At 37.1% G+C, this 16176-nt stretch overlaps 1 protein-coding gene across 1 annotated transcript in view; it reads left to right on the top strand.

Moving 5' to 3' along the window:
* ABHD17B (abhydrolase domain containing 17B) overlaps positions 1 to 15973 on the top strand; it is a 52748-nt gene extending 36775 nt beyond the window's left edge. Inside the window, exons 2-5 of the mRNA XM_011948906.1 lie at positions 3112 to 3581; positions 8202 to 8381; positions 11439 to 11646; positions 15818 to 15973. Coding sequence (XP_011804296.1) covers positions 3115 to 3581; positions 8202 to 8381; positions 11439 to 11646; positions 15818 to 15844 — 882 coding nt within the window. The 5' untranslated portion in view covers positions 3112 to 3114 and the 3' untranslated portion in view covers positions 15845 to 15973. The remainder of the gene's footprint in view (positions 1 to 3111; positions 3582 to 8201; positions 8382 to 11438; positions 11647 to 15817) is intronic.
* The last annotated feature ends 203 nt before the right edge of the window (positions 15974 to 16176 follow it).

The following is a 16176-nucleotide window of genomic DNA, read 5'->3' as shown; positions in this document are numbered from 1 at the left end:
ACACACAAAATATATTTTTTTTTACAGAATAAAATGTTTTTCTTCAGTAACTTGCTCACACTATACTAAAATGTAGATTTGTTTTGTTTATACTTTTTGTGAAAATTTTCAGACTTACAGAAAAAGTATTCAATTAACTTTTGAGAGTAGGTCTGTGTCACTGCCCTATACCAGGCCTATTATTAGGAAAGTGATCATTTGCAAGCTGTTGTCATTAAATAAGCCCCAGTTATCTGACTTTTGGGCAGTGGAAGAGGGAATCATTCTGTCAGCATTAAGGAAGTGAAGCTGCCATTAAACTAGACCCTGGCACTGCAGTTTTTCTGCTTTCTGCTTCTTTCCTTTGGTGTTCATCCCCAGAAGCTTCTTCACAGCATTATATGTGTTCAACTAGCCAGGTTTATTTCAAAAGTTGTTTATTATAGTTTATAAAAGCTTTTCTGCTAGGTGCAGTGGCTCACGCCTGTAATTCCAACAGTTTGGGGCGCCAAAGCAGGCAGATTATTTGAGGTCAGGAGTTCGAGACCAGCCTGGCCAGCATCATGAAACTCCATCTCTACTCAAAATACAGAAATTAGCTGGGCATGGTGGTGTGTGCCTGTAATCCCAGCTACTGGGGAGGCTGAGGCAGGAGAATCGCTTGAACGTGGGAGGCGGAGGTTGCAGTGAGCCAAGATCACGCCACAGCACTCCTGCCTAGGCAATAGAGTGAGACTTCGTCTCAAAAAACAATCAGAAAACAACAACAAAAGTTTTTCTGGCTAAGAGATAAATTATAGGATTATAGTCTAGATATGTACCATTTACTTACTAAGCTTTTTAAAAGGCTATTGTGGCTCAGCAGTCAATGGTATATGAGGTCATTGGGGTTGAGAAATAACCATAGACTGATATTAAACAGATAGCACTGATATTATACCTTGTACCTCATCATCTTTCTGCAGGTCATTTCCTCCTCTGGAACAGACCCTTTGAGTCCCTTCCCTTCCATCTTCTTCAACAGGCACTTTATCCTCCTGACCAGGATAGTAAATTTGTAGCCAGAGTAGTCTATAGTAAACATCACTAATTTATCACATATCATTGGGCGGCTAAGCCCTGCATATGCCTTAGAATCATTCTCAGCACAACACTTCAGGAAGCCCTCAATTAAAGGTGGCAGATGACACCTAGTTGTTATTTCTGTCCTATTTCTTATTCTAACCAGAGTAAGCCATTAACTTATTCAGGTGGTATTTTGAAGGCTAAAAAGAAATAAAGGTAGAAAGCGATTAAAGCATTTCCTAATATCCAAGATGTTTTTCTGCTCTTCCCTCACCTTTTGAGTTATTATTCCCTCACCTTTTATGTTATTATACCTGCCCTTGTTTCTCTCTTCCTGTGCTTTTTTTTGCTGCTGCTTATAAAAACATTTATTTTGAACTTTATAGGATATATTTGATTTTTAGTGAGTGAAAAGGGCATTTTTTTCCCCGAGATATTCTCAACCATTTAGTCACTCTCTTGAGTTGTTTTCATCCCATTTTTGGTATAATAATGTACTTTTTTTTTTTTTCCTATTCTTATATTTAGATTTTTTTTTTCTGTTTTTTTGGAGAAAATTGGATGCCACCAAACCTGTAAGGTGTTGGTTTTAAATGCCTTTTCCCTGGAACTAAGCAATGGCCTAATTCTGCTAAAAAGAGACAGGAGTTTGAAAAAGGACAAGATGGAAGGAAATACTGATAGAACAAACAAGTATTAATTAATTTTTGTCTGTAAGTTAAAGTGTGACAACGATATGCCCATCTCTCATTGTATGATGGACCTTCACTACACCAACATTTGATATTCACAACCAAGTCCTTCAGTGTAGGTATTGGCCTTGTTTACTTATGAAGAAAATGAGAGTCAAAGAGATAGTTTGCCCAAGGACATACAGCTGGTAAACGGTAAGTGGTAGAGTTAGGATTTTACCCCAGCTTCCTAACTTTAAACTTTGTACTCTTTCTCTTCCAAACATTTAGAAAAGTTTACCTTTAGTAGATTTTACCTTTTTTCCACAATAAACTTTATATTATAGCCTTTTTAGTTTGGGCAGTAATTACATACATGCATGCATGCATACTTAACATACACTTTAATGTTCTATAGGTTATTTGGACCACTGGCACTGTGCCCAAAGTGATAGTATTCTGAGCATGTTCTGAGTCTGTGAGGGCAGTATAGCCCAGTAACATAGTGTAGTGACAGCCTGGGGTCAAATCCTGGCTCCAACACTGCCTCATCTTGTGCAAGTTTCCTTTCTCACGCCAACTTACACAGTTGTTTTGAGAATTAAAGTAATACACATAGAGCATTTGGCACAATGCCTGACAAATAGTTTCATAAATGCTATTATTATGTATTCACTTTATGCTAAATCCCTAGCTTCTCCATGAGGTTCTGAGAAGTTTTGCTGAGTTACATAGAAACTACAGACTACACTAAAGATATGTCATACCTTCAGTGTTGTTATTTGTAAAGAAATGGCAAATATTACCTTTATCATTTTTGACATTTTTGTTAGATAATAATCACTGCTATTTGAAACCTGTCATATAGTGTTTGAGTCTGTCTGCTGGTCAGGAATATTTGCCTCACCCCAGGATTTAAAGTACTTCTAGAAAGAAGCCAAAGGCCAGGCGTGGTGGCTCACGCCTATAATCCCAGCACTTTGGGAGGCCGAGATGGGTGGATCACCTGAGGTCAGGAGTTCAAGACCAGCCTGACCAACATGGAGAAACCCTGTCTCTACTAAAAATACAGAATTCACCAGGTGTGGTGGTACATGCCTGTAATCCCAGCTACTCCAGAGGCTGAGGCAGGAGATTCTCTTGAACCTGGGAGGCGGAGGTTGTGGTGAGCTGAGATTGTGCCATTGCACTCCAGCCTGGGCAACAAGAGTGAAACTCCATCTCAAAAAAAGAAAAGAAAGAAGCCAAAAATCTGTTTGGAATCATACCTAAAATAGTAATAGTCATTAACCACCAATAAAATTTACCCATGTCTTTGTTTTAACTTTTTATTGTATGAGAATGTAGAATCTACATTCAGTTATTAAAATATTTACTATCTCCTTTTCTTTTTCAGAGCATGAATAATCTTTCATTTAGTGAACTATGTTGCCTCTTCTGCTGTCCACCTTGTCCAGGGAAAATTGCTTCAAAATTAGCATTTTTGCCACCTGATCCAACTTACACACTGATGTGTGATGAAAGCGGAAGCCGTTGGACTTTACATCTATCTGAACGAGCAGACTGGCAGTATTCTTCTAGAGAAAAAGATGCTATTGAGTGTTTCATGACTAGAACCAGTAAAGGCAACAGAATTGCCTGTATGTTTGTACGTTGCTCACCCAATGCGAAATACACTTTACTCTTCTCACATGGAAATGCTGTTGATCTTGGTCAAATGAGCAGCTTTTACATAGGACTAGGATCACGGATTAATTGTAATATATTCTCATATGATTATTCTGGATATGGTGCAAGTTCCGGGAAACCCACAGAGAAGAACCTCTATGCAGACATTGAAGCTGCTTGGCTTGCTCTTAGGACAAGGTAAATTGTAGTTGGAAATTATTTTTCATACTCGTGGTGGTTAGCTAAAAATACCTTGTGTAAGAATAGAGTAAAAGCTGTTTTTATTATACATAACTGCTATATAGAGATTATGTTTACTATTATATTCTTGTAATAATTAATATTTTAGACAGCAATTTTAAATTTCACATAATAGCAAAACAAAGTTTTTAAAGACAGTTTCAGGTTTGTCTACATTAATACATGTGTATATGTATGATTATTATTATTTTTTTGACTTAAATCCATAGCTGAATGTCCATGGTGCATGCCTGTAGTCACTGTTACTTAGGAGGCTAAGGCAGGGGAATCACTTGAGGCCAGGAGTTTGAGGCTGAGTGAGCTATAATCGTGCCACTGCACTCCAGCCTGAGTGACAGAGTGAGACCTCGTCTCTTAAAAAGTTAAAAAAAATAAATAAATCCAGTGACAAATGTTTCGTTTTGTAAGCTTTCTTATTGGAGTGTGATGTAAAAAAATGTTTATTCAAAGCTGCAGCCTTTCAAGGCAATGAGAGAAAATACTGACTTAGCTAATTATTCACTTGATCTGTCATCAACAGTATGAGACTGGACTGCTTTCTATTAAAATCCTAAGCCAAGATTTGCATTATTTTATGTGATTACTTCTTGAGAGGTACAACTTAAAGATACCTTATTGGAACTATCTTTTAAGTATTCATTCTGTAAAAATGAGATTTTACTTTATATTCTTTATTGCTAAAATTGAGAGAGATGGTATCAAGTTTAAAAAAATTTTTTAGGCTGGGTGCGGTGGCTCACGCCGGTAGTCCCAGCACTTTGGGAAGCCGAGGCAGGTGAATCACAAGGTCAGGAATTTGAGACCAGCCTGGTCAACATGGTGAAACACCATCTCTACTAAAAATACAAAAATGTCTGGGCGCAGTGGCTCATGCCTGTAATCCCAGCACTTTGGGAGGCCGAGGCAGGTGGATCATAAGGTCAGGAGTTCGAGACTAGCCTGGCCAAGATGGTGAAATGCCGTCTGTACTAAAAATGCACAAATTAGCTGGGCGCAGTTTTTTTCCAGCTATTCGGGAAGCTGAGGCAGGACAATCGCTTGAACCCGGGAGGCGGAGGTTGCAGTGAGCCGAGATCACACCACTGCACTCGAGCCCAGGTGACAGAGTGAGACTCTGTTTCAAAAAAAAAAAATTTTAATGTTATGATAAATTGTTTAATAAAATTTTCTTACTGTTCAGTTATTCTTTGATTATATAGCAGCATACATTTTGGGGAACTAGAAATTGCATTAATCTTTTCTAGTCGCCAAGATACCTAAACGTTTTTCTTGAAAAATCACAATTTGGTAGACTTAAGTGTATTATTAGTCAGATTAGTGTACAATAAACACATAACCTTAATATAGGCTGTTCTTTATATTATATGAAAATAAAACATCTGAATTCCAGAATGTTTTTGACTGAACCTATAGGATATAAAGAAAACTTACTTACTCTTTCTAATTTAATGTTTAAATATTAAAGATTTGATTTAGTCAGGAAGAATTTCCTCAATTTTAATAATAATGAAGTAGTTAATAATATTAAAGATATATAAAAAATCTTTAAAACTATTTTTCCCTCCAAAGAAATGTAATAAAGTTTTGTTCTCATAGCAAAGTTCTACATAAAAGGGATTCTTAAAATCAATTGAAATTATATAAAAACATAAATATGGGGAATAAGGAAAAAAAGATAGCAAGTAGTAGGTAGAGTTGATGGGGGATGGTAAAATTATTGTTTAATTGATAAATTTAAAAACTGCTTTAAATAAAAATCTTTTTAGGTGTATTGATATCAGTTCCATCAGGCCTTAAAACAAACAAAACCTGAGTGCCCACTTTTTAGAGCCAGCCAGTTGAATAACGTATAATAACTGTAAGAAAGTATTATAATTAAAACAAAATAACTTTATTGAGCGATAAAGTTCACACTTTTAAAGTTTAACTTCAGTGAAATAATGAAGTTTTAAAGGGTGCTAAGTTAAAACTGATAGCCTTCATTATTAGTGCTTCCCAGTAACAAAAAAGGGTCACTTTAACTCAAACAAAAGATGTTAGTATTGGGTTCAGTGTTCTGTGTCTTTGTGAAAAAATCCCTTTTTTTTTTTTTGAGATGGAGTTTCACCTCTATTGCCCAGGCTGGAGTGCAGTGGCCGGATCTCAGCTCACTGCAAGCTCCGCCTCCCGGGTTTACACCATTCTCCTGCCTCAGCCTCCTGAGTAGCTGGGACTACAGGCGCCCGCCACCTCGCCCGTCTAGTTTTTTGTATTTTTTAGTAGAGACGGGGTTTCACGGTGTTAGCCAGGATGGTCTCGATCTCCTGACCTCGTGATCCACCTGTCTCGGCCTTCCAAAGTGCTGGGATTACAGGCTTGAGCCACCGCGCCCGGCCAAAAATCCCATTTTTTAAGTGGTCAGCTTACTGGGTTTTTTTTGAATCTTGGCATTTATCAATTTGAAGAAAACTTTCAAAAATGATTTTCAGTCTTGATTAATTTTTTTAACATATTTGATAGCCACTGTTAATGAGGAATGGGCAGATTTCAGCAATAATCCCACATACTATTTTAGCACTTACATTTTAGAATTTTAGACTTCTGTTTTCTTTCATGTTGAACCCAAAATATAGTTGTAAGAGTTTCATAAGTGTAGGTACTTTAGGAAATGTAACTTCTCTGAGCCTGTGTTTCCTCATCTGTTTAATGAAGAGATTGAATTAAATGATCCCCAAGGTCTTTTCCAGTTCTGGAATTCTGTCATCTAATGAAATGTGTGTGATTAGAAGACATGCCTTTTATTTTATTTGCCTGATTAAAAGTTAGGACTTAAGTAACCAGGAGAGAGAAAATAAATAATGAACTTAAATAATTATTATTTGAATGATGTCCTTTTTGGGAAAATTGGATATCCATAATAACTCCAATTTCTGACCTTCTGATGGACCAAAAGAAACTCAGGGCCTGGCATTCACTGTGCACCTTTCCCACAAAGTCCTTGAGCTCCTCATCTGTGGGCTTCAGAAGTAAAAAACACTGAACCTGGTAGTCAGTATACCTGAGTTCTAATTATAGAGCTGTCACCTACTGGTGACTTTGAAGGTCTGCTCATTAGGCAGCTGGACTCTATATTAAATGGTCTCTAAACTCCTTTCTAGCTCATACTGTTAGGCAGTTGTTACTCTTGTGAGTCCCCTAATGCTTAATTGTCAGCTACCTCTGCAGCTCTATCCTCAAGCATTGTCATTGCTAGCTGTAGCCCAAGTTTCATGATTGTCACCAACAATGCTGATATTCAGCTGACAGCAACAATGCAGCCTCAAGAATTGTGGTTATGCTGCAAATGTTCATTCTCCTAATTTCTTCATTCATTTGAAATAAGTGCAACTAGGTCTGTTGTAAAGAAAAAAGCTTTTCTGAGTTTGCTAATATTTAGAGTCAATTTGGAGTAGACAGAGCCCCACTTTCTGTGTCCTATCCAAATACTTGTGTAGTCCGGACTTGAAGAAACTATGTGGGGAGACCTGTGTTACTACCTGTATAGTTGAAATAGTATTATGCCCCTGGAAGAGAACACATAGACAGTTTGCCTCACTCTTTCCTGGTGAATATTCAGATTCTCAGAAAGATATTTTACCTTTGCAAAAGATTTCCAAAAGAAGCTGTGTTCTTAGCTGCCAGAGTGACTGCTGTCTGCTTTCTAAGTGGAAAGCTGTATTTAATATCACGGTAACCTTGAACCCCACATTCATTAGCTCAGGTAGCACTGCACTTGGACTTGCAGTAGTTTACTTTTGGGATGATTATACTGTAGACAAGTAGCAAGCAGTTCCTTGAACATACTAGGTACCCAATAAATATTTATTGAGTCAATGAGTTTTCATCTATTTAAACCTGCAACCATTTTAAAGGGATTAAAATAGTACCTTGAGATTTTAGCATAAAGTCTATTCATAAATAGCTGGACCATGTGGTGTTTGGAATTCTTTTTTATCTTTTCAACCATTAGTCCATTTCTACAACTAAGGAAAGACAAACTTTAAGAAAAATCATAAAATCATAATTTGCCCTTGACTAAAATCATACATATAGTTTATTCATTTCATACCATAACTATATGTAACAGTTCATCAATATGACCAATTTTGGAAATTAAAATGAGCTGCTCTTGATGTGTGGAGAAATAAATAACTTTTGTTACATTGAACAGAAAATAAATATGACCTATTCATTCAACATCAGTTCATTAAAATATTAGTGACATACCCCAAGCTCAGTCAACAGTACGCTAGGTTGAAATACTATAGTGTAATAAATTCTTTAATAAATTTATTTCTTAAGATTGAAATCTTTAAAATACCTCAGCAATTATTTTTCCAAAAGATGAAATAGAAACACATGAAATAAACTGATGATACAGACTTTATTGTAATGTTAAAAATAGCAGTAATAGCTAAGAAACTTAAGTTTAAAAAATGGATTAGTTGACATTGTCTTATTCTAAGATCAAATCCTTTGGAATGATGGAACGTTTCATACCACTCCAACTTTTTTGTTTTTAACGCCTGAACTTTGTAGATACGGCATTCGCCCTGAAAATGTGATTATATATGGCCAAAGTATAGGGACAGTACCGTCTGTGGATCTTGCTGCTCGATATGAGAGTGCTGCTGTTATTCTTCATTCTCCTCTGACCTCAGGAATGCGAGTTGCCTTTCCTGACACCAAGAAGACCTACTGTTTTGATGCATTCCCAAAGTAAGTAGCAGTGTTCAAAATAGTTCAATTCCAAGAAACTTAGGAATTTTTTCATCATTTAAAGTATTCATGACATAGTTCACTCAACCGTAAGTTTCTATTTTACATATATTAGCACATATACATTATGAAAAATTAATTTGTAAAGAGGGTATTAGCTGGTGACCAGTCAGAAGGCTGAAATGTTTGAGGAGTAGTAATCCAGATGAAGATTGCTGAGGGCCTTACACCTCAGGTGGTGGCACTAGTATTGGAGACAAGGGAATGAGTTTGAAAGATAAATTTGACAGAGCTGAGTGTCAGACTGGATGTAGGATGCTAAAGAGAAAAACTTGAACATGACTACCATGTTTCTGCCCTGAGGTGCTAATGGATGGTGCCATCCAGTGAGACACTTGATGTTAGAGAAGAACAGGTAGAGGTTAAAATGAGTAAATATCTGATTAATGATATCTAATTTACAAAAGTGAATTGAAAAGAGTTGAATCTTAAATTAACTAGATTAGTAAGTATTGCTGCCACAAAACCCGCCAACATAATTAGATGTATTTGAAAGAAAAGTAGCTACTTTTCCTTCGTGCTTTTCAAGGCAGGAGGTAGTTCCCACCTACTCTTCATAGTTGGAAAAAATTAATGGACTATTTTTCTCAAAGAAGTAGAAAAGAAATAAGCTGGCAAATTTTAGTTTTCTTTCCTTTATCCAGTTGGCAGCAATACAAAGGATTTTTTTTTTTTTAAAGGAGTCTCGCTCTGTCGCCCAGACTGGAGTGCAGTGGCCAGATCTCAGCTCACTGCAAGCTCCGCCTCCCGGGTTCACGCCATTCTCCTGCCTCCGCCTCCCGAGTAGCTGGGACTACAGGCGCCCGCCACCTCGCCCGGCTAGTTTTTTGTATTTTTAGTAGAGACGGGGTTTCACCGTGTTAGCCAGGATGGTCTCGATCTCCTGACCTCGTGATCCGCCCGTCTCGGCCTCCCAAAGTGCTGGGATTACAGGCTTGAGCCACCGCGCCCGGCCAATACAAAGGATTTTTTTGTGAGTGGCCGATGGGCCTAAGGCAAAGTCATCACATGGTTCTTTATAAAGAATAGCAAAGATTATTTTAAAAACACATTATTTTCATCACTAGCCAGTAATGGGTCACTTTAGTAGGGAAAGTATGTGAACACATGATCTTATCACAAGGGCAAACTATGGGCGTGTTTGGGTTTTTATTTTGTTTTGGGTTTGTTTTTGTTTCAGGTAATGTAGGTATAGGCATTACACTGCCTCTGTCTAGCTGAATGGTAAAAATGATAGGGATGTATCTGAGTATCCCTATATCAGTGTTGTTGCCAACTTATATCTCTGTCTAGCTCCCTCTTTCATTTCTGGTGCACCAACAGAGAGCAACACTGAAAATAAACTGTTTGGCCAGGCACAGTGGCTCACGCCTGTAATCCCAGCACTTTCGGAGGCCGTGGTGGTTGGATCACTTGAGGCCAGGAGTTCGAGACCAGCCTGGCCAACATGGTGAAACCCTGTCTCCACCAAAATTACAAAAATTAGTCAGGCATGGTGATGCACACCTGTAATCCCAGCTACTCAGGAGGCTGAGGCATGAGAATCCCTTGAACCTGGGAGACAGAGATGGCAGTGAACCATGGTGCCACTGCACTTCAACCTGGGTGACAGAGCAAGACCCTGTCTCAAAAAATAAAAATAAACTGTTTGAAAAAGATAATATATTTCTTTTTTTATTCAAGTTTTAATTCTTCTACCGCTGAACATCTTTCTGACAGCAGATAGTAAACCCGAGTATTCTTACCAAATGCAGCCTTAGATTATTTCATTGATGGTTTTTCCCTTGTCAAAATTCCATTTTCATTTTATGTTATTTATAATATCTTTCTTTAAGGATTCTTAAAAAGAATTGTTTGTCTATGTAGTTTCTGTCTCCTCCAAGTTGCCAAGTGTTTTTTTTTAAAAAGTTTTTGTTTTGATTCCCGTGTTATTTGAAGTGTTCTCCTCTCATGTCTGATAACTTTTGGTTGCCTGCTTATATGTAAGTAAAGGAACTGATCAACTTTTTATTCTTACATATAAGCCGGCAATCAAGATTTAGCAGATCAACTAAAGGGCTGCTCTGATATAATCTCCAAAGAAGGCTCTTTCTAAAAGTCCCTCCTGGAGGAGTGGCCTGACTACCAGCATTCTGGGAGCCACATAGGGAAAATGGGTTCATAGTAGCCAGTATGTAAATGTATATGTGTCTGTTGTCTCTATGATACCTCTGTTCTAAACTCTGGGAGTCTTCTAGCCCACAGACATTCCAGTCTTGGGGGCAGGCAGTTTCCAGGTATATGAACAGGCAAAAGGAACTGGGAAGGGGAGGCTAACTTTCTTACACAGACTTTGAAGAAATCCTGTATATTTCAATCACCCCCTTCATCACCATGGTAATTCCTTAGCTTTCTGGGGTATTCTGTGGTATAAATTGGTTTTGTTTATCACTTTATGGTCTGCCTAAAATTGTGTTTTTTTCTCTCCTTTTGATAAATTATTTCACACATTAATCTTTCCAGCTCCAACATTTTATTATATTTTAGTACATTCTCTTTGTTTTTGTATCTTTATCCTCAAACAAGAACAAAAACATAAAACATTTTGCTATCATTTTAGTAGGAGACTAGGAGAAAGAATATAGTGAGTGCAGAAAGTGAAATTAGCGCATACTTGAAATGGTTCTTAAGTTTTCTCCTCTTCTGGACACCTAAGTTTCTCTGTACCAAAAGTCAACATTGTAGAAAGGTACAGTAGAGTGACGAGAGCATTGAGTGATTCCAGCAAAACCATCAAAACAAGTGCATGAAAATAACTTCCTCAGATAATCTTAAGGTAGGGAGTATGTAAAAGGCAATTTTTGAATCTTACTGGAAATTCAAGAGACATTCTTAGCTTCTGAACTGATTCATACAATTCTCATATTTGAATTACCTGTCTGATACAGCACAAAAATATTTATGTTCCTTTACATAGTTAATTTATTGCATTTTTTTCTCCTTCCTTTTTCCCTGCAGCATTGACAAAATCTCTAAGATAACCTCTCCAGTATTAATAATTCATGGGACTGAAGATGAAGTCATTGACTTTTCACATGGCCTCGCGTTGTTTGAACGTTGCCAAAGACCTGTGGAGCCTCTCTGGGTTGAAGGAGCAGGTCACAATGATGTGGAACTGTATGGACAGTATCTTGAAAGGTTGAAACAGTTTGTGTCACAGGAACTGGTAAATTTGTAAAATATTCTGTAAATTTGCTACTGGGTTTTCCTTTCTTGCTGAACTGCACTCTTTGGTAAATAACATAAAACCTGAAGGTTTTGTTTGCAAATCATGTCAGTTGCCTTCATAAATGTACAGGTAATGATTTGTTAACAGACTTAATGAAGGTTTTAATTACCAGAACTAAGAACTGGAAATAACAGTACCATGCAGTCAGGCTATGTAATTTATATTTTTTCTGTGAATTTTTTTTTAACATCAAGATGAGTACTGTATGAGATTTTAATTCTATAAAATCAAATGCTGTAAAAGTATTGCCAAATGCTTTTGCATACTAGAAACAAATTTATAAATATTTTTAAAACATCTCAATGTACTAAATCTTATCCTGGAATACAACTGTAATATTCTTTTGAAGAAAGCTATGTATCTAAAGCAATTTAAGTACTCATAATAGAATGAACTGTAAAAGAGATTTAAAACCATGCAAGTTCACTAGAATTAACCTAAACCCTGTTGTACAGGGACAGAGGTTTAAAGTTATTTTATTGTAAAATACATTGAATTTTCTCTATACTCTGATTACATACATTTATCCTTTAAAAAAGATGTAAATCTTAATTTTTATGCCATCTGTTAATTTACCAATGAGTTACCTTGTAAATGAGAAGTCATGATAGCACTGAATTTTAACTAGTTTTGACTTCTAAGTTTGGTACTGTGAGGCAACTACTTAAAATTTTCATGCTGGTTATTTAAAAGGCATTTAGAGATTTCAAGAATGATTTTGTATGCGATGTTTTAAATTTTGACTGATCTCATAGTCTCATAGAATTGCAGTAGTCTTCATTATATGAAATCCTGAAAGTCCATGAGTTGATCTTAAAGACCACAGACTGGCTATCTGATCCCTTTTCACTGGCTATTTTTTTTTTTTTTTTTTTTTTTTTTTTTTTTTTGAGACGTTGCTCTGTTGCTGAGGCTGGAGTGCAGTGGTGTAATCTTGGCTCACTGCAACCTCTGCCTCCCAGGTTCAAGTGATTCTCCTGCCTCAGCTTCCCAAGTATCTGGGATTACAGATGCCCGCCACCACGCCTGGCTAATTTTTGTATTTTTAGTAGAGTCAGGGTTTTGCCATGTTGATCAGGCTGGTCTCGAACTCCTGACCTCATGATCTGCCCTCCTCGGCCTCCCAAAGTGTTGGAATTACAGGCATGAGCCACCGCGCCTGGCCCACTTTGGCTATTTTTAAAAATAGGACCTGTTGTTTTGGATTACTATCTGAGAATTTCATGGATTCACTCCTGGGTATAGGAGATAAGAAGACATTTAATTCATAACTTTTATATTAACCAATATAGTAAAACAAACAATAAAGCTCACACATACAAAAACTAAGTTGCCTTTCCTTGAATGAACCCTGCCTGAATAAAACAATGAAAGAAAAATAAAAATAAAAAATTAATGGTATGTAGTCTAATTTGTAAATGAATGAATATGGAAATAATACACACTGTGGATATATTTTAAGGCCTTATGTAGTTTTAATTGTTCTGCTTGTTCCGTGGTTATGTCTAAGACTATAGTATACGATTCTCTTCAAAGTATATCAAGTATTGTGAATGCTTTGGTTCAGATGTGTCAAATTAACAGTAAAACAACAAATATACCACTGACGTGTGCTTATTTGCCTTTTTCCATGCTCCCCACCCCCACACTCTAGAAAGCATGAAAAAAAAATTACCTTTCGTTTTTATAGGACATAGTTTGAAAACTTTTAAAATTATATCATCACTTCTTTTGGAGAGGTCTTTCTTTCTCAAGATTGTCTTGTAACCTATACAGTTTCTTCTTTGTATAGCATACAACCCAGGGCTTAGTTAAATGTTTTCTTTGATTACCTGGGGAAATCTAAATATTGATTCTATTTATTCAGTGTTCGTTCATTCAACGATAGTTATTGAATGTATAAATCATGCAAAACCCTGTGCTAGGTAAAGACAGACTGTGTCCTCATAGATTTCATGGTATAGCTAAGGAGACAGGCACCTCATTGCACAAATATTACTATTTTAATAAGGACTGACGGAGATTTGTAAGGTATTGTAACAGGTAAAAGGTACTTTTGGGAGGGGAACATGGGGAGCAGGACAAGGAAGAGTCCCCCAGAGAAGTGGTATTTCAGCTAAGTTTTGAAGGATAACTAAGAATTGAGTAGACCTGGGTGACCCAGGAGAAGCATTCCTGGCTGAGGGGGATGAATAATATATGGAAGCCTAGAGGAAGGAAGGTGCAGTTAAATATGAGGACTGGGCTGGGCTCGGTAGCTCACACCTGTAATCCCAGCACTTTGGGAGACTGAGGCAGGTGGATCACGAGGTCAGGAGATTGAGACCATTCTGGCTAACACAGTGAAACCCTGTCTCTACTAAAAACATAAAAAATTAGCTGGGCATGGTGGCATGCGCCTATAGTCCCAGCTACTCGGGAGGCTGAGGCAAGAGAATCACTTGAACCCTGGAGGTGGAGGTTGCAGTGAGCCAAGATCGCCCCACTGCACTCCAGCCTGGGCGACAGGCTGCTAATTAGGAACACAATTACAGATGGCATCGTGAACCCTACCTAGTCTTTATCCTAGAAACAAACAGGAAACCATTGATAGAAAAGGAAACAGCACTTGTCAAGAGTATAAATGAAAAAATCCGGAGATTTTTGCTTGCTGGAAATAACATATAAGTCAGTTTTGTAGAAACTGATCTAATTTTAGAGTGGTGAAAAATACATCATGGGAAAATGATACGCAAAGTGCTGTTCAAACCACGTTTGCATTACTAATGTTATTCCAGGATGCAGTGAAAGGATATTTACAAATTAGAGCAAATCCTGAGGTATTTGCCAAGTTGGAAAAGGTACCATAAACTGAAACTCCCAAACCAGCTGAAAGATGTGACTAAGGCGTAATAGCTGCTTTCAAATATTTGAGAGACATGTACAATGTATTCTCTCTGGCTCTCAGAGCAGAACTGGGTGAAAATTACAAAATACCAGATTCGAGCTCAGTATGAGAAATAACTTTATGGCTATTTGTCCATAAAGGAAAGGAATTGCTTCCTAAGCATTAATGAGTGTCTTATAACTAGAGACAGAGCAGAAGCTGAATGACATCTGTTATAGGTGTCACAGAAGAAATTCCAGATTTAAATGAAAAGTTGTACTAGATGTACTGTGTGTAAGGTTGTTTGAGACTTTGAATTCCATTTTGATTTCTCCTACTTATTCCTCAGAGCTTACCTTATGGTTTTGAGAAGACAGTATGATGTAGAACAATTAAATTGGCAGTCAGATCTGGGCCCCTTGTCAGCTAACTGATTAGATCTGCAACATTGGGCAAGTTACTTCTGGACCTCAGTTTTCTCACTAGAAATAAAGAAATGGAACTAATTGAATAATAATATCGCTTACATTTCTAATGTAATGTGAAAATTTCAGCCCTACTCACACGTAATGACTCATATCAGTTTTTAGCCTTAACCAGAGTGGTGCCAGTTAGCTTGTTTTGATATTTGGCTTTTGTGTATACTAACATAGTGCAATTTGGATAATAACACAAATCCTTGGTACATAGCTCCTGCCATATCCTCCAGGTACAAAAAAGAATGGTAGATAAGAACTTTCATGAACTAGTTTATCATCTTCACACTTTTCCAGGTTTCTTTACACAAATTTACCAGTTCTATATCCTACATGAATATATATCATAGATTTTTTTTCTTTGTGATTTCTATAAATATATAGGTAGTGTTCATTTTAAGAGAGCTTCATAAGTGAAAATGAATTTTAAGTAGGGCGAAGTAGCTCAAGCCTGTAATCCCAGCTACTTAAAGAGGTTGAGGTGGGAGAACCACTTGAGTCCAAGACTAGAAGGCTGCAGTGAACTGATAGTGCCACTGCACTCCAACCTGACCAATGGAATGAGACCCTGTCTCCGCAAAAATAATTATAAAATGAATTTTAGAAATTGTGGACTGAGCAATTGTCATGTAAATAGTGGTATTCTTGCATTTAGACATATATGACAAAACTTTGAGTGATTTTTCATAAAGTTACAGAAAGCCACATAAACTCATAGATTATAAAAACTTCAGAGATGATATAGCCTAATCCCTTTATTTTACAGGTGCAGAAACATAAAGAAGGGAAGTGATTTTCTCAAGGTCTACGATTGTCAACGACGGTACTATGTATTCCATTATCTTCTCTTTACCAAACTTATCTGGATTAATATACCAATGAGCCTTTCAAATTATGTGGCGTAAACTTATTTGCTCTCCAATGTTAGTCACAATTTTTTTTTAATGGGTAGAGTCCTTCTTGTCAACTAGTTATTCATTGAATAGTAAATTGGTAGATTGTGCCAATTAATTCTCATGTTAATGATTATTTAAAGAATTTAGGCCGGGCGCGGTGGCTCAAGCCTGTAATCCCAGCACTTTGGGAGGCCGAGACGGGCGGATCACGAGGTCAGGAGATCGAGAC

The sequence above is a fragment of the Colobus angolensis genome, unplaced genomic scaffold, assembly GCF_000951035.1.
Source record: "Colobus angolensis palliatus isolate OR3802 unplaced genomic scaffold, Cang.pa_1.0 Scaffold286, whole genome shotgun sequence".
Lineage (NCBI taxonomy): Eukaryota > Metazoa > Chordata > Mammalia > Primates > Cercopithecidae > Colobus > Colobus angolensis.
The sequence above is the reverse complement of the archived record's forward strand: the minus strand, read 5'-3'. Positions and strand labels throughout refer to the sequence as shown.